At 42.4% G+C, this 18,090-nt stretch overlaps 1 protein-coding gene across 3 annotated transcripts in view; it reads left to right on the forward strand.

The window, feature by feature from the left end:
- The first annotated feature begins 1,672 nt into the window (after positions 1-1,672).
- SLC25A24 (solute carrier family 25 member 24) overlaps positions 1,673-18,090 on the forward strand; it is a 58,054-nt gene continuing 41,636 nt past the window's right edge. Inside the window, exons 1-2 of one of the 3 annotated variants that reach the window (XM_030868871.2) lie at positions 2,079-2,183; positions 5,874-5,964. In XM_030868871.2, coding sequence (XP_030724731.1) covers positions 5,947-5,964 — 18 coding nt within the window. In that variant the 5' untranslated portion in view covers positions 2,079-2,183; positions 5,874-5,946. Of the gene's footprint in view, positions 2,184-5,545; positions 5,565-5,873; positions 5,965-18,090 lie in introns of those variants that run through there. The other 2 variants (XM_070046733.1, XM_030868870.3) reach the window with 2 other exon arrangements.

The raw sequence follows: 18,090 nt of genomic DNA on the forward strand, positions 1-18,090 counted from the left end.
ATTTAAGTCTGAGATGACCATTTCAAGCAGCTTCTCTTTAAGTACAGAGTGTTCATAGCAGGGATTGAAAGAGGTTTTTAAAGACGGATAGAAAATCTGATGACGTTTGAAAGCCTTTCCAAAGGAAGAGGATAATTCTTAACAAAACTGGAAATTGTAAGTAAAATAAGCAAACAAATTGGTTTCAAGATGATTTTACTCAACAAGCAGTCCTCAGTTTACAAACTCTCGATTTGCATATGTCTTAAATATATAAAATAGTATGAGGGGAAGTAAATTCAAGGTCTGAGTTCCTGGATTTTGTTGGAACTAGTTTTTGTTTAGTGTTTCAGAAAACGTGGGCAGATCCTTATTTATAGTACAAGTACAGATCTGTATCCCCTGCAGGTAACAGGAACACTGTGATAGTTTCTATAAGCAGCTGTGGATGAACAGAGAATTATTACAATTAATATCTCATCTGATTGGCACTTGAGAGTGTTACGATCTTTCACATACAATATACAACCTTGTTGTTATGAGGCAGATATTCATACTCTCATTTTACTGAGGAGAGAGGCTACCCAGGGAGGTTATGCCACATCTCCAAGTTTACACAGCTGAAGGATTAGGACCCTGTCTGGTATTTTCTTTGGAGGTCCACTGTTCCTTTGCTTATCCCATGTTATGCAGTAAGAATTTCTGTCTTTCCTGGGCAATAAACCCCAAGCCTTGTAACTGCATCCATCTTGAGAAGGAGGGGCCTGAGGTTTTCCTAATAAGTGCTGATGGCAGATGCTCCCTAAGATTTATCGGGGCAGATCACACTAACTAAGCTGTAGGGCAAAGTAAACCCTCTTTTTACCACTGCCCACCTGGATGGATGTTGATAATTTCTGCAAAAGACCCTTGAGTGCCCCCTAACCCCGCGCCCAGTTTTGTGGAGCTATAATTATATGATACTGTATTAGTTTTAAGTGTTCCTTTTTGTTTCTTAATTGCTTTCAGATTTAACTCCTCTGCTTCTTAAAGCTTAATTCCCATCCCAAGTGAGCAGCCACCCAACTCTCTCATTTTTTGTAAATAGAAAACAGTCCCACATATATACACTAACAAACGTAAAATAGATAGCTAGTGGGAAGCAGCCACATAGCACAGGGAGATCAGCTCAGTGCTTTGTGACCACCTAGAGGGGTGGGATAGGGAGGGTGGGAGGGAGGGAGACGCAAGAGGGAAGAGATATGGGAATATACGTATATGTATAACTGGTTCACTTTGTTATAAAGCAGAAACTAACACACCATTGTAAAGCAATTATACTCCAATAAAGATGTTAAAAAAAGAAAAGAAAAGAAAACAGTCCCAGAGATGTGTAGTGTCCGTGGAGTTGCACGAAAAAGTGCGAGATCTGCGCGAGACAAAGCCCGAGAAGGCCCGGTGTCCCTGCAGAGAGGACTGTTTCTGGGCAGTTCGCCAGGGTACCAAGCCCGATGGGCAGGGAGCTTGAAGTTAAGTAACCTGAGCTTCCAGCTGCTCCCTCAATCCTCCCGTTCACCACCACCACCACCCCTCCTCCGTACCCCGTCCCACCTTTAATACCCTGATGCAGAATCCCACAACCTCCCGGGACTGGCTCCTCGGGCCGCACCCCTGACAGCTCCAGTAGGGACGCCGCAGAGCTTACCTCCCAGGTCCCACAGCCCCTCCCGGGCCGCACCCTGCAACCCTTTTACTTCCTGCCCGCTCAAGGCAGTGCCTAGCCCGTCCCCCGCGCCTATTGGGGAGGCCGGCGCCGGGCGAGCTCCTCCCCAGGCAGCAGCGGGAGCGGCCACTCCCCGTGCACCGAGCCGAGCTCGGGTGGGGACTTGGCTCTTTTCAGCTTGTGCGCCGCGGGTCCCTTACAGCCAGGCCGCGGGCCCCTTACAGCCAGGCCTCGCGCCCCTTACAGCCAGGCCTCGCGCCCAAGCAGCCTTCGGCCTCCCTGGCTTCCCTCGGCTGGGCCGGCCCGCGCCTCCGGGACCATGCTGCGCTGGCTGCGGGGCGTCGTGCTGCCTGCGGCGGGCTGCCAGGACGCGGAGCCTCCGACGCGCTACGAGACCCTCTTCCACAAGCTGGACCGCAACGGGGACGGCGTGGTGGACATCTGCGAGCTGCAGGAGGGGCTCAAGAGCCTGGGCATCCCCCTGGGCCAGGACGCCGAGGAGGTGGGTCGCTGCGGGGCCTGAGGGCCGGAAGGGCTGCGGGGACTCTGGGCGCTTCCAGGACGGAGGGCGGCTGCCCGCGGCTCTGCAGGAAGTAACTGGAAGTGTGGCTTCCAACCCGCGAGTGGGTTCAGAAGCTCGGGAATGGGGCCAGGTACCCCGGAACGGATGCGCATCAGGATCTGAAAGGCTACCGGTACTTTTACAGAAAAATTAGGGCAGTGGACCCTCTGACTCACTCTGAGAATTAAAAATCCTGTGCCCAGTACTTTTGGTCTGAATGCATCCCAGGGCTTTTTAAGCCTATGCAAAAATTTAGCCACTTTTTTTCTTTTTTCTTTTTTTTTAGCTCTCACACTTCAGTGAGCCCCAAGTTCTGTAAAAAGTCTCACATTTTGTATCTCTTCGAAGCTGCTTTCTTACACCAGCTAGTTTGTCTACTGTTTCAAAACTGTTTGAAAACCAGTGGTATGTTTCCCCCAACCTCCTGTTGAGGAGGAGAGGCAACATTCCATTGTTTAAGACATTCTTAATGCCCTAAGTACATAAGTTGACCTGAAGGGTTGGCCCATCCTACGAGCAATTTCAGCTTCTCTGAGTCATTTTAATTGTGTCCCTGAAGTGCAGCCCCTATCAGCAGAGATATTTGGAACCTCTCCAACCCCACTGAAACGTAGGAGGACACTTTGGCATTCCCTATCCCAAGAGTAAAGTGCTATTAAGCTATAAGAGCCAAAAACTTTTTATAGTAGTTATATTTTAAGCTACTCATTCAATGTCTTTAGTAGTTACAGGCCTCTTCAGGTTACTATTTCTTCTTGAGTCAGATTTAGTAAGTTACAACTTTTAGGAAACTGCACTTTCTGTCCAAGGCTCATAATATTTATATTCACTTGTGATTTTTAAAAAGTTCTGACTGTTCTGTAGTTATGTTCTCTGTTTTATTCCTGATATCTCCCCCCCCACCCCTGTTTCCTCTTCAATCTTGCCAAATCTTTTTTTCTTGCCAACCTTTTTTTTTTCCCTTTCAACCTTTGTCTTTTTTATTCATACACTGAAAGAGCCAACTTTTGGTACTTTTTGAAGATTGTCTCCATTTTTAAAATTTTCTTCCATTAACTTTTATTTCCTTCTACTTTCTTTGGGTTTACTCATTTGTTCCTTTTCTAATTTCTTGAGTTATTAATAAATGCTTGATTTATTAATTTTGAGCTACAATATCACTTTAATCACTTCTTTAGTTGCATCCCGTAAGTTTGTACTTTTGTTGTAATTTAGTTCTAAGTATCTTCTAATTTCCAATATGATTTCATCTTTGACCCATGAATTATTTGTGTGCTTTAAATTTCCAACTATATGCTTTTTTGGTTGGTTCTTTGAAAATATGAATAAAATAGACAAATCTCTGGCAAGACTGATTAATAAAAAGAGAGAGGAACTCAGGAATAAAAAATGTCTTTAATTTTCCAAAATTTATATAAGAACAAATTATAAAATAAGTTGTATAAAACTGTGTGTATGCAAACATATAGAACAGGATGGTGTATATTTGTCACACACACAATATATGTATTCTATACATATACATAAAATATATTTTATACCTACATACATATACATAGTATCTGTGCTCATGCCAGATATTATTAACTGTTCCCAGCACTCTTTTTTGATGGGTATATTCTTCAATTAAATGTTAATAATAATTACTTCTGGATGGTAGGAGTTAAATTACCTTGTTACTTTTTTCTTCACAATTTTTGTATTATTTCAATTTTTTAAAATGATCATGCATTATTATTTTTATGATTAGGAAAAAATAGAGTTTGTTTTTTTTTTTAATAAATATCACCTCCTCTGTGATGAGCTTTTCTGGACCACCCCCTATAGAAGAGTTGGTCTCACCCTACTATTTGTAGATCTTTGTCTCCTATATCACTACTACTATAATTTTCAAAAGGTACTATTTTTATTTATTGACTGTGCCCTCCACTAAGACCAAACATCTTGAAGATGAGGGTCATGTCTCAGTGATCTAAGCACAGTGGTACAAAAAGATTTAAGGCTGTGATTTGAAATACCCTAAACAAGACAGTGGCTCATTTGAAATAATTAAAAGAAAAAAAACCTTAACGGTAAAGCAGTTGTTAGTGCTTTTATTTCCAGCATATGTAGGACAAGAAAACCAAAAATTTTCCTGTTGCTAGATACCTAGAAATGTTGGATAAAATAAGACAAATATATAAAAGACTATTTTTTTAGAGCAGTTTTTTGTTTACAACAGAATTGAGAGGAAGGTACAGAGATTACCTACCCATACACCCTCTGCCTCTAAACATCACATACATAGTCTCCCCCATTGTCAACATCACTCATCAGAATGGTACATTTTTTACCAAAGGTGAACCTACATTGACACCTTATTATCACTTTAAGTCCATAGTTTACCTTAGGTTTCACTCTTGGTGTTGTATGTTCTATGGGTTTGGACAAATGTATAATGACATGTATCCATTATTATAATATCATATAGAGTATTATTACTGCCCTAAAAGTCCTCTGTGCTCTGCCTATTCATTCCCACATCCCCAACCACTGATCTTTTTATTGATTCTATAGTTTTTCCAGATAAACATCTTTTTACATACATAGATGAGCTTGTAAGAAAAATCTAGTCAAACCACCTGGGTTTAAATCTTGGTTCTGCTACTTACTAGTTAACTTTGGGCCATTAAAAATATCTTTTTAGCTTCAGTTTTCTCATCTGTGACAGAGGTAACATGAGTACTTATAGGGTTATTGTGAATAGATGAATTAAAATACGTAAAGTATTTAGAATAATTCATGGTACCTAATAAGCAATCAGTTAGCCTTTAAATTATCTAAAACTGTTACTACTGTCAAAATTTCCTCTATAATTGCACATTTGCTAACTTTCCTTTATAATTCTGTTGATTTTCCCTTTTATTTTAAAAACAGACTATATAATGGACTATACTGCTGGTGTATTCAAATTTAGCATTGTTTTAGCTTCTCGGTGAATTGCTCCTTTCATCATTATGCTTTCTTGCCTACCCTTATAGCATGGTTCCCCCCATATTTTACAAATGCCTGAGTCATTGCACTAGCCAGGTGTTCCCCTTAAACAGGTTGTTTTCCCAGGTCACCGCTGGGAAATCTTCAGCTTTGGGCTCCCGCCTTGTACAAAGCATCATCCTTCCCCCATGTTCCACTCCGGGCTCTTTGCCTGCTGGGCAGTGAATGAGCCAGTTTCCAAACCCCATGTTCTTACCTCTTGTCTTGGGCTACTGCTGGTGCTAACTGCGTCATTTCTGATTCTCCTAGGAGCAGAAACCACGATGGGATTGAGTGTGCAAAAGAAGGGTAAGGGAGAGGAAACAGGAGTGTTCGCCTGTAGAGTGATCTGACCTGGCCTCCACAGGCCACTCCATGGCACCCACAGATGTGCTTCTCAGCATAGGTGTGGGGAGTGCTCCCTTATCGTTCTCAGCCTCTCTTCCTCAGGGAGGACAGTGGGACAAACTACGGTCCCCGTTGCTTCACTTGGTCACAACTGGTACTCATGATTTCCCTTCTTGACTATCTATTTTAAATTCCACTCACATTCAGCTAGAATCTCTGCAGATCTTTGTGACTTACCTGGTTGTGTGACCTAAACTTTCCTTTCTGCAGTATCTGAGCTTCTCAGGCCAATGTTGCTGCATGTGCCCATTCACAGTTATAACTGGGCATCCCTGGAGTCCACATGGATCATCTGAGTTCCGTAAGTATTCCTCTCTGTCTCGGTGGTGTAGAAGCAGCCCTGCTTCCTGCTGATCAGGGCCAATTTACACCTACTAAGAGGGTGACTTCTTTTCTTGCCTGTTGGTCCCTGGACACAAGGAGTTACAAATGTCCAGGTGGAAGCTATAGCTTGTAGTTCAGTGGGACCCTCATTGTGTTCCCTGACAGGAGTGTATCTATCCTGCTTGGGGACCAGAAGCTAACACTGCAGAGCCCAGAGTTGTGGGGATGGGAAGCAAAAAGTTCCCATTGGGTCATTGGGAGTGATAGTAAGTGGGACCACTCCTGCTTCCACCTCTTAGTTCCTGGACTCATGTGTTCTTCCTTTTGGGGGCACAGAGCCACATGGTAGGTCTCTGATTTAGTGTACATAACGGTATCCCGAAGGGTGGCAACCCATTTTTGCCAAATATTGTCTCCTAGGTGGTGCTTCGGCTGTGCTTTCAGTAGGACATTGCAGCATTCTGTGAGGTTGGCTGCTTCCTGATGGTGTGGGGTGTGAAATGGCCAGTGGATCCAGTGGTCTCGGGCCCAGGTGCACACCTCTTACACTATGACGGGATCCCCTGGTCAGATGCTGTGTTCTGTAGGGATTTCACGCCTGTGGATCAGGCATTCCACAAGCCCCCAGATAGTGGTGCTATCTGAACCTTTGTGGGCAGGAAAGGGAAACCCCTACCTTCCTCTGAGGAAGACCCAGTGCCCCTTACACCACAGGAGGCACCCAATATAACTGACTTTCCACCGAGTGACCAGTTGGCCTTCTTGAGGAATAGTGTCATGTCAGGGCCAGGCAAGGGCCAGATCATGAAAGGCATTGAGGACCTGCCAGGTGGTTTGGACTTTTATCAATTGAGTGATGGGAGCACTTGGGAGATTTTAAGCAAGAGGGGACACAGGCAGACTTATGACTTAGGAAGATCACTCTGGTGGCTGTGCAAAAACAGGAGGAAGAGAGGGTGTGGAGGGGAGCCTGGGTGACAGTAGCCAATCACATACTTGGAATTAGGGTTACATGGTCAGTCTTTATGGGGGAGAATTTCAGAGGCGTAGGTCAAGGGTTTGTATAATGTCAAGGATTGGGGAGATTACCCACTGGAGTATCTAGAAATGAGAACTATGGGGTGATTCTTCAAGGGAAGGTTTCAAGATAATTTGCATCTAAAACAAATACTCAGCCTAAAGTGAAATCTCTATAAATTTCCATCTGACTTGATCTCATCTCCATGTTGCCAAGCTTTTGTAACGAATTTGGCAAGTAGAAGAGAGCAAATTTCTATTTAAGTTCCTTTAGGCCTTAAATGGAAAGAATGTGGAACATAATAAGGAATACAATAACTAATTGTTACTAAGTGTTCCAAAAGTATACAGGGAAGGGAAAAGACATCAAGGCAAGTTCTGAGACAAAATTAAGAACCAGCTAGAGGCGAACTCACTATGGTTTCTTCTGATATGAGTGACCCTGGTTTTCCATGTGTTTCTAAATCTCCTCATTATGAAATTAGTGTTTTAGAAGAGATAAAATTCACATTAAGTTCTCCTGTGACTCAGGAATTGAGAGTAGAAGGTAGTATGAGGAACAAGGAGATACAGTAGTTATTACTAATTTTCCCATAAGAATCTAGTAATCCTGTCTGCTTTTTGCATTATTTTCCATCGTTTCCTCCCTCCTCCCTCTTTGCCTCCCCCTCCTCATTGTTTTTCATCAAAGGCCACGTTAGAACATTTTAAAAGGCAATCCCAGTGTTTGGATGTCACTTGAGGTACTCTGAGGAAAAAAATTTCAGAACATCAAAGAGCAGAAGAAATAATCTGAATTTTAATTTACTGAAATGGAAATCAGAAAAATAAACTGATGATGAAGAGTCAGCAGTTTTAGCTGGAAGTATGCTTATTTTGGTTCAATTTAGGCTTGGAAGACTTCAGAATAGTGTAGAACCAAAAAAAAAAAAAATCTGGATTTAGAATTAAGGCAATAAAATGATGAGATGATCAAGTCTATGTTTTGCTCTCTTCTATCAGTTATATAAAATGCTGTTAGTCTGTTTTCTTTATTCAGAAGTCTGGCTGTGACTTCTATCTTTTCTACTTGGTCTTAAGACTCTTGCGCCTGCCTGGATGTCTGTCTTCTATGACTCTTTGTGACTACTTGCATTCTCTGCAATGCCCAGGGAAGGATCATTCCCTGTGGACTGTAAAATTCTCTTTTGTTGGAGAATTCCTTGTTGATTGGGCCACAGCACATCTTGTGAAACAACATTAGATGTTTGCCACTGCTCAACAGCTCTGGGGAGAAACGTTTATTGCGAAGCTTGCAGTAGTACTTATGACTAACCATGGCATAATCTCTTCCTGGCAAACGCATGGGTAGTTCAAGGACATGGGATGGTCCTCTTTGTGTTTTCCGTACTTGACATGATGAGTAAATAGAGCAAAAACTGACAGATAACGGCTTGATTAGATTATCTTTATGAATTAAAAAAATTTTATTTTGGGGGAGCAGTTTTATGTTCACAGCAAAATTAAGAGGAAGGTCTAGAGATTAACCATATCTCACCTGCCCCCACGCATGCATAGCCTCCCCCATGATCAACATCTGACACCGAGTGGTAACATTTGTTACAGTTGATGAACCTACATTGACATATCACCCCAAGTCCATAGTTTACCTTAGGTGTTGTATATTCTATCGGTTTGGACAAATGTATGATGACGTGTATCCATCTTTACAGAATCATACAGGGTATTTTTCACTGCACTAAAAATCCTCTCTGCTCTGCCTATTCATCCTTCCACCCATTTCTCCAACTGTCTGGCAACCGCTGATCTTTTTAATGTCTCTATAGTTTTGCCTTTTCCAGAATATGATATTGCTAGAATCATACAGTATGTAACCTTTTCAGGTTGGCTTCTTTCACTTAGTAATATGCACTTAAGATTTCTCCATGTCTTTTCATGGCTTGATAGCTTTTTTCTTTCTCGCACTGAATAATAGTCCGTTGTCTGGATGTACCACAGTTTACTTACCCGTTCACCTACATCTTGGTTGCTTCCAGTTTTGGCAATTATGAATAAAGCTCCTACAAACATTTGTGTTTAGATTTTCATGTGCACCTACATTTTCAGCTCCTTTGGGTAGATACCAAGGAGCATGATTGCTGGATTATATGGTAAAAGTGTGTTTAGTTTTGTAAGAAATTGCCAAGCTGTCTTCTAAAGTGTACCATTTTGCATTCCCACCAGCATGAGAGTTCTTGTTACTCCATATGAATTTTAACATTCAAGTTTTTAAAGAGTACTCCATATTTTTAAAAGTAACTTATGTAAAAAGTGGAATTTTGACTGTGAAACTATACTTCCACATTTCCAGTGGTGCCCGATGAGGGACCAACATGTATGTGTATAGGGAAGCCAGAGCTCTCAGTGGTTACGGAAAGTGGCGATTAAGAAGACGCCATAAACATTGTTTATGAGTATCTCCTGGACCCCAGTTGACTTAACTTCTGCCCATTTTGAGATTATCCTCCCAAGTGTGCTGCCGGAATCTGTGCAGATGGAGATGGGACTCCTGTTCAGCAGCCTTGCTCTGGAGCCACTGCAGATACTGAGTGAAGATAAGGAACTGGGGGAGAGGATCACAGAAGGAAAGGCCCACATGGTCAGATTTTCATTCTGGTCCCAAGCTTCATTACAATAATTCCCAAGTGCCTTAACCTTAGAAGAAGAAGTCTTAGGTGTGACCAGACAACTTAAAAAACAAAAAAATGTTGGACCAACACCACCAGTCATTATGGCCCCACAGTCCATGTCTCAAAACTCCCCTACCCACTTTTCTCTAAAAAGAAGTTCTACCTTTAGAGACAGACCTGTGTGGAGGTCTCTCAGGAAGCTTCTGGAGACAAGGCTCCTCCTGGAGTGAGATGGGAAACAGGGAGTCTGATTGGCTGATCTGGGAGTGAGGCCGGAACTCCATGGCCTCACACTTCTGGCCTGGCCTCCAGCACCAACCCCTCCGAGGCTCCCAGCGCATCTCGTGCTTCTGCTCTGGAGCCGTGGCGATGAACCGTCCCCTTTCCGTTCTGTACCTGGCCCAGGGGCTTTGGCTTTGGTAGCAGAGAGGCAGCTGCTACCTTAGGTCTTTTCCAACTCGGCCTGTGGTGGGCAGAGATCACCATCCTCCCTCTCACTTCCAGCTCGGGGAGACTAACGGGGGTCAGAGCGTGGACCACCCGAAGCACCTCTGCCGCCAGAGACATCCCAGATGGACGCCTTCGATGAAGAACTGTTTTCATACCTAGACCATAATGAAGATGGGACCCTGGACATCCTTGAACTTCAGGAAGGCCTGCAGGACGTAGGGGTCATTCAGGACGAAGGGAAGGTGGGCTTCAGTGGGGCTGTGGTCAGAGAGATGTTGGGTCTGAGAATTCTGGAGGGGCCTTGGGCAGAGAAGGGTAAAGCCAGATTTACACGTTCCCAAGCTTGATGCTGGGCCCCACTATAGTTTTCAGGTCTGTTACCAGCGTTACTGTATGAAGAATAACAACGTTACTAATACTCCTCTCAAGAATTTTTCTCAATTTTCTCCCTGGCTCTAATAACACTTCTAAATTCAAATTGCTCTCAAGATGTTGGCTGCAACCTTGTTTTTGGAGTCACCTTGTTCAGTGTACTCACCTGTTATTAGTAGCCTAGATGTGCATTTAGGCCAAAGATGCTCTCTTCCCACTTTAGGGAACTGGCATAATCACTGTGCATTTTGGGAGTTATGTGGTAGTTGGAAATTCTCTAATAGTGTATTTTGGTTTCCGTTCTTGGAAGGAGGGCAGTCAGTCTGAGTGGCTTGTACTCTTGGGGTTTCTCCCAGGCTGATGTTTCCTCATAAGGTGCCTTTATCATCACTTTTTTTTTTTGCGGTACGCGGGCCTCTCACTGTTGTGGCCTCTCCCATTGCGGAGCAACAGGCTCCAGACGCGCAGGCTCAGCAGCCATGGCTCACGGGCCCAGCCGCTCCGCAGCATGCGGGATCCTCCCTGACCAGGGCACGAACCCGTGTCCCCTTCATCGGCAGGCGGACTCTCAACCACTGCATCACCAGGGAAGCCCTATCATCAGACTTTTGAAGAATGAGCTTGGGCATTTTTTCCTTTGCAAATCTTTTCCCCAGCAACCTAGATGAGAGGATCCTTCTCAGTATGCCGTGCCTAATGCATATTTCTATCAGTATATTTCCAAGTTATCTTCTGTTCATAAGTTATTATTGAGTATAATTATTACTTTCCAGTGATCTTTGCTCTTTGGATGTTTAACCCAATAGATGGAGATCCATGAGAGTTAAAGACTGGCAAATTCATTTAAGATAATTGGCACTTCATGCTCAAAAAACTGTCAAATGAGTTCTGTCGTGTTAAGATTTGGTAAAACTCTTCCTATTAGCCATGTGAACTTTGGGAGTCTTTATTTTGTCATTCACTTAGTCATTGATCATTTGTATTTTTAGCGCCTTCTATATGCCAAGTACTCTGTCCTGGTTTCCTCATTTGTAACATCAGAGGCCTGGACTGGATGTTGTCCATGGACCAGACCAGTCCAAAATATTATCTCTGTAAAGTTTACTTGGATTTTTTTTTTTTTTTTTGCCTCTAGGTTTTTATTCTTTTTTTTCTTTTTTTCATTTTAACATCTTTATTGGAGTATAATTGCTTTACAATGGTATGTTAGTTTCAGCTTCACAACAAAATGAATCAGTTATATATATACATATGTTCCCATTTCTCTTCCCGCTTGCGTCTCCCTCCCTCCCACCCTCCCTATCCCACCCCTCCAGGTGGTCACAAAGCATCGAGCTGATCTCCCTGTGCTATGCGGCTGCTTCCCACTAGCTATCTACCTTACGTTTGGTAGTGTATATATGTCCATGCCTCTTTCTCGCTTTGTCACCGTTTACCCTTCCCCCTCCCCATAGCCTCAAGTCCATTCTCTAGTAAGTCTGTGTCTTTATTCCTGTTTCACCCCTAGGTTTTTCATGACATTTTTTTCCTTAAATTCCATATATATGTGTTAGCATACGGTATTTGTCTCTCTCTTTCTGACTTACTTCACTCTGTATGACAGACTCTAGGTCTATCCACCTCATTACAAATAGCTCAATTTCGTCTCTTTTTATGGCTGAGTAATATTCCATTGTATATATGTGCCACATCTTCTTTATCCATTCATCCGATGATGGACACTTAGGTTGTTTCCATCTCTGGGCTATTGTAAATAGAGCTGCAATGAACATTTTGGTACATGACTCTTTTTGAATTATGGTTTTCTCAGGGTATATGCCTAGTAGTGGGATTGCTGGGTCATATGGTAGTTCTATTTGTAACTTTTTAAGGAACCTCCATACTGTTCTCCACAGTGGCTGTATCAATTTACATTCCCACCAACAGTGTAAGAGGGTTCCCTTTTCTCCACACCCTCTCCAGCATTTATTGTTTCTAGATTTTTTGATGATGGCCATTCTGACCGGTGTGAGATGATATCTCATTGTAGTTTTGATTTGCATTTCTCTAATGATTAATGATGTTGAGCATTCTTTCATGTGTTTGTTGGCAGTCTGTATATCTTCTTTGGAGAAATGTCTATTTAGGTCTTCTGCCCATTTTTGGATTGGGTTGTTTGTTTTTTTGTTATTAAGCTGCATGAGCTGCTTATAAATTTTGGAGATTAATCCTTTGTCAGTTGCTTCATTTGAAAATATTTTCTCCCATTCTGAGGGTTGTCTTTTGGTCTTCTTTTTGGTTTCCTTTGCTGCACAAAAGCTTTTAAGTTTCATTAGGTCCCATTTGTTTACTTTTGTTTTTATTTCCATTTCTCTAGGAGGTGGGTCAAAAAGGACCTTGCTGTGATTTATGTCATAGAGTGTTCTGCCTATGTTTGATAGTTTGAGTTTGATAGTTTCTGGCCTTACATTTAGATCTTGAATCCATTTTGAGCTTATTTTTGTGTATGGTGTTAGGGAGTGATCTAATCTCATACTTTTACATGTAGCTGTCCAGTTTTCCCAGCACCACTTATTGAATAGGCTGTCCTTTCTCCACTGTACATTCCTGCCTCCTTTGTCAAAGATAAGGTGACCATGTGTGCGTGGGTTTATCTCTGGGCTTTCTATCCTGTTCCATTGATCTATATTTCTGTTTTTGTGCCAGTACCATTCTGTCTTGATTACTGTAGCTTTGTAGTATAGTCTGAAGTCAGGAAGCCTGATTCCTCCAGCTCCATTTTTCGTTCTCAAGATTGCTTTGGCTATTCGGGGTCTTTTGTGTTTCCATACAAATTGTGAAATTTTTTGTTTTAGTTCTGTGAAAAATGCCAGTGGTAGTTTGATAGGGATTGCATTGAATCTGTAGATTGCTTTGGGTAGTAGAGTCATTTTCACAATGTTGATTCTTCCAATCCAAGAACAGGGTATATCTCTCCATCTATTTGTATCATCTTTAATTTCTTTCATCAGTGTCTTATAATTTTCTGCATACAGGTCTTTTGTCTCCTTAGGTAGGTTTATTCCTAGGTATTTTATTCTTTTTGTTGCGATGGTAAATGGGAGTGTTTTCTTGATTTCACTTTCAGATTTTTCATCCTTAGTGTATAGGAATGCCAGAGATTTCTGTGCATTAATTTTGTATCCTGCTACTTTACCAAATTCATTGATTAGCTCTAGTAGTTTTCTGGTAGCATCTTTAGGATTCTCTATGTATAGTATCATGTCATCTGCAAACAGTGACAGCTTTAATTCTTCTTTTCCGATTTGGATTCCTTTTATTTCCTTTTCTTCTCTGATTGCTGTGGCTAAAACTTCCAAAACTATGTTGAATAAGAGTGGTGAGAGTGGGCAACCTTGTCTTGTTCCTGATCTTAGTGGAAATGGTTTCAATTTTTCACCATTGAGGACGATGTTGGCTGTGGGTTTGTCATATATGGCCTTTATTATGTTGAGGAAAGTTCCCTCTATGCCTACTTTCTGCAGGGTTTTTATCATAAATGGGTGTTGGATTTTGTCAAAAGCTTTCTCTGCATCTCCTGAGATGATCATATGGTTTTTCTCCTTCAATTTGTTAATATGGTGTATCACGTTGATTGATTTGCGTATATTGAAGAATCCTTGCATTCCTGGAATAAACCCCACTTGATCATGGTGTATGATCCGTTTAATGTGCTGTTGGATTCTGTTTGCTAGTATTTTGTTGAGGATCTTTGCATATATGTTCATCAGTGATATTGGCCTGTAGTTTTCTTTCTTTGTGACATCCTTGTCTGGTTTTGGTATCAGGGTGATGGTGGCCTCGTAGAATGAGTTGGGGAGTGTTCCTCCCTCTGCTATATTTTGGAAGAGTCTGAGAAGGATAGGTGATAGCTCTTCTCTAAATGTTTGATAGAATTCGCGTGTGAAGCCATCTGGTCCTGGGCTTTTGCTTGTTGGAAGATTTTTAATCACAGTTTCAATTTCAGTGCTTGTGATTGGTCTGTTCATATTTTCTATTTCTTCCTGATTCAGTCTTGGCAGGTTGTGCCTTTCTAAGAATTTGTCCATTTCTTCCAGGTTGTCCATTTTATTGGCATAGAGTTGCTTGTAGTAATCTCTCATGATCTTTTGTATTTCTGCAGTGTCAGTTGTTACTTCTCCTTTTTCATTTCTAATTCTATTGATTTGAGTCTTCTCCCTTTTGTTCTTGATGAGTCTGGCTAATGGTTTATCAATTTTGTTTATCCTTTCAAAGAACCAGCTTTTAGTTTTATTGATCTTTGCTATCGTTTCCTTCATTTCTTTTTCATTTATTTCTGATCTGATTTTTATGATTTCTTTCCTCCTGCTAACTTTGGGGTTTTTTTGTTCTTCTTTCTCTAATTGCTTTAGGTGCAAGGTTAGGTTGTTTATTCGAGATGTTTCCTGTTTCTTAAGGTAAGATTGTATTGCTATAAACTTCCCTCTTAGAACTGCTTTTGCTGCATCCCATAGATTTTGAGTCGTCGTGTCTCCATTGTCATTTGTTTCTAGGTATTTTTTGATTTCCTCTTTGATTTCTTCAGTGATCACTTCGTTATTAAGTAGTGTATTGTTTAGCCTCCATGTGTTTGTATTTTTTACAGATCTTCTCCTGTAAATGATATCGAGTCTCATAGCGTTGTGGTCGGAAGAGATACTTGATACAATTTCAATTTTCTTAAATTTACCAAGGCTTGATTTGTGACCCAAGATATGATCTATCCTGGAGAATGTTCCATGAGCACTTGAGAAAAATGTGTATTCTGTTGTTTTTGGATGGAATGTCCTATAAATATCAATTAACTCCATCTCGTTTAATGTATCATTTAAAGCCTGTGTTTCCTTATTTATTTTCATTTTGGATGATCTGTCCATTGGTGAAAGTGGGGTGTTAAAGTCCCCTACTATGAATGTGTTACTGTCGATTTCCCCTTTTATGGCTGTCAGTATTTGCCTTATGTATTGAGGTGCACCTATGTTGGGTGCATAAATATTTACAATTGTTATATCTTCCTCTTGGATCGATCCCTTGATCATTATGTAGTGTCCTTCTTTGTCTCTTCTAATAGTCTTTGTTTTAAAGTCTGTTTTGTCTGATATGAGAATTGCTACTCCAGCTTTCTTTTGGTTTCCATTTGCATGAAATACCTTTTTCCATCCCCTTACTTTCAGTCTGTATGTGTCTCTAGGTCAGAAGTGGGTCTCTTGTAGACAGCAAATATATGCATCTTGTTTTTGTATCCATTCAGCCAATCTGTGTCTTTAGGTGGGAGCATTTAGTCCATTTACATTTAAGGTAATTATCGATATGTGTGTTCCCATTCCCATTTTCTTAATTGTTTTGGGTTCGTTATTGTAGGTCATTTCCTTCTTTTGTGTTTCTTGCCTAGAGAAGTTCCTTTAGCAGTTGTTGTAGAGCTGGTTTGGTGGTGCTGAACTCTCTCAGCTTTTGCTTGTCTGTAAAGGTTTTAATTTCTCCATCAAATCTGAATGAGATCCTTGCTGGGTAGAGTAATCTTGGTTGCAGGTTTTTCTCCTTCAACACTTTCAATATGTCCTGCCACTCCCTTCTGGCTTGCAGAGTTTCTGCTGAAAGATCAGCTGTTAACCTTATGGGGATTCCCTTGTGTGTTATTTGTTGTTTTTCCCTTGCTGCTTTTAATATGTTTTCTTTGTATTTAATTTTTGACAGTTTGATTAATATGTGTCTTGGCATATTTCTTCTTGGATTTATCCTGTATGGGACTCTCTGTGCTTCCTGGACTTGATTAACTATTTCCTTTCCCATATTAGGGAAGTTTTCAACTATAATCTCTTCAAATATTTTCTCAGTCCCTTTCTTTTTCTCTTCTTCTTCTGGAACCCCTATAATTCGAATGTTGGTGCGTTTAATGTTGTCCCAGAGGTCTCTGAGACTGTCCTCAGTTCTTTTCATTCTTTTTTCTTTATTCTGCTCTGCAGTAGTTATTTGCACTATTTTATCTTCCAGGTCACTTATCTGTTCTTCTGCCTCAGTTATTCTGCTATTGATCCCATCTAGAGTATTTTTAATTTCATTTATTGTGTTGTTCATCATTGTTTGTTTCATCTTTAGTTCTTCTAGGTCCTTGTTAATTGATTCTTGCATTTTGTCTATTCTATTTCCAAGATTTTGGATCATCTTTACTATCATTATTCTGAATTCTTTTTCAGGTAGACTGCCTATTTCCTCTTCGTTAGGTCTGGTGGGTTTTTATCTTGCTCCTTCATCTGCTGTGTGTTTTTCTGTCTTTTCATTTTGCTTATCTTACTGTGTTTGGGGTCTCCTTTTTTGCAGGCTGAAGGTTCGTAGTTCCTGTTGTTTTTTGTGTCTGTCCCCAGTGGCTAAGGTTGGTTCAGTGGGTTGTGTAGGCTTCCTGGTGGAGGGTACTAGTGCCTGTGTTCTGGTGGATGAGGCTGGATCTTGTCTTTCTGGTGGGCAGGTCCACGTCTGGTGGTGTGTTTTGGGGTGTCTGTAGACTTATTATGATTTTGGGCAGCCTCTCTGCTAATGGGTGGGGTTGTGTTCCTGTCTTGCTAGTTGTTTGGCATAGGATGTCCAGCACTGTAGCTTGCTGGTCGTTGAGTGAAGCTGGGTGCTGGCGTTGAGATGGAGATCTCTGGGAGATTTTCGCTGTTTGATATTATGTGCAGCTGGGAGGCCTCTTGTGGACCAGTGTCCTGAAGTTGGCTCTCCCACCTCAGGCACAGCACTGACTCCTGGCTGCAGCACCAAGAGCCTTTCATCCACAGGGCTCCTTAATTTGGGATGATTCGTTGTCTATTCAGGTATTCCACAGATGCAGGGTATATCAAGTTGATTGTGGAGCTTTAATCCGCTGCTTCTGAGGCTGCTGGGAGAGATTTCCCTTTCTCTTCTTTGTTCTCACAGTTCCCAGGGGCTCAGCTTTGGATTTGGCCCCGCCTGTGCGTGTAGGTCGCCGGAGGGCGTCTGTTCTTTGCTCAGACAGGACGGGGTTAAAGGAGCCGCTGATTCGGAGGCTCTGGCTCACTCAGGCCGGGGAGGTAGGGAGGGTCACGGAGTGTGGGGCGGGCCTGCGGCGGCAGAGGCCGGCGTGACGTTGCAGCCTGAGACGCGCCGTGCGTTCTCCCGGGGGGAGTTGTCCCTGGATCCCGGGACCCTGGCAGTGGCGGGCTGCACAGGCTCCCCGGAAGGCCGTGTGGCTAGTGACCTGTGTTCGCACACAGGCCTCCTGGAGGCGGCAGCAGCGGCCTTAGCGTCTCATGTCTGTCTCTGGGCTCCGCACTTTTAGCCGCGGCTCGCGCCCGTCCCTGGAGCTCTCTCAAGCAGCGTTCTTAATCCCCTCTCCTCGTGCACCAGGAAACAAAGAGGGAAGTAAAAGTCTCTTGCCTCTTCGGTAGGTCCAGACTTTTCCCCGGACTCTCTCCCGGCTAGCCGCGGTGCACTAACGCCCTGCAGGCTGTGTTCACGCCGCCAACCTCAGTCCTCTCCCGGCGCTCCGACAGAAGCTGGAGCCTCAGCTCCCAGTCCCGCCCGCCCCGGCGGGCGAGCAGACAAGCCTCTCGGCTGGCGAG

The sequence above is a fragment of the Globicephala melas genome, chromosome 1 (assembly GCF_963455315.2).
Source record: "Globicephala melas chromosome 1, mGloMel1.2, whole genome shotgun sequence".
Lineage (NCBI taxonomy): Eukaryota > Metazoa > Chordata > Mammalia > Artiodactyla > Delphinidae > Globicephala > Globicephala melas.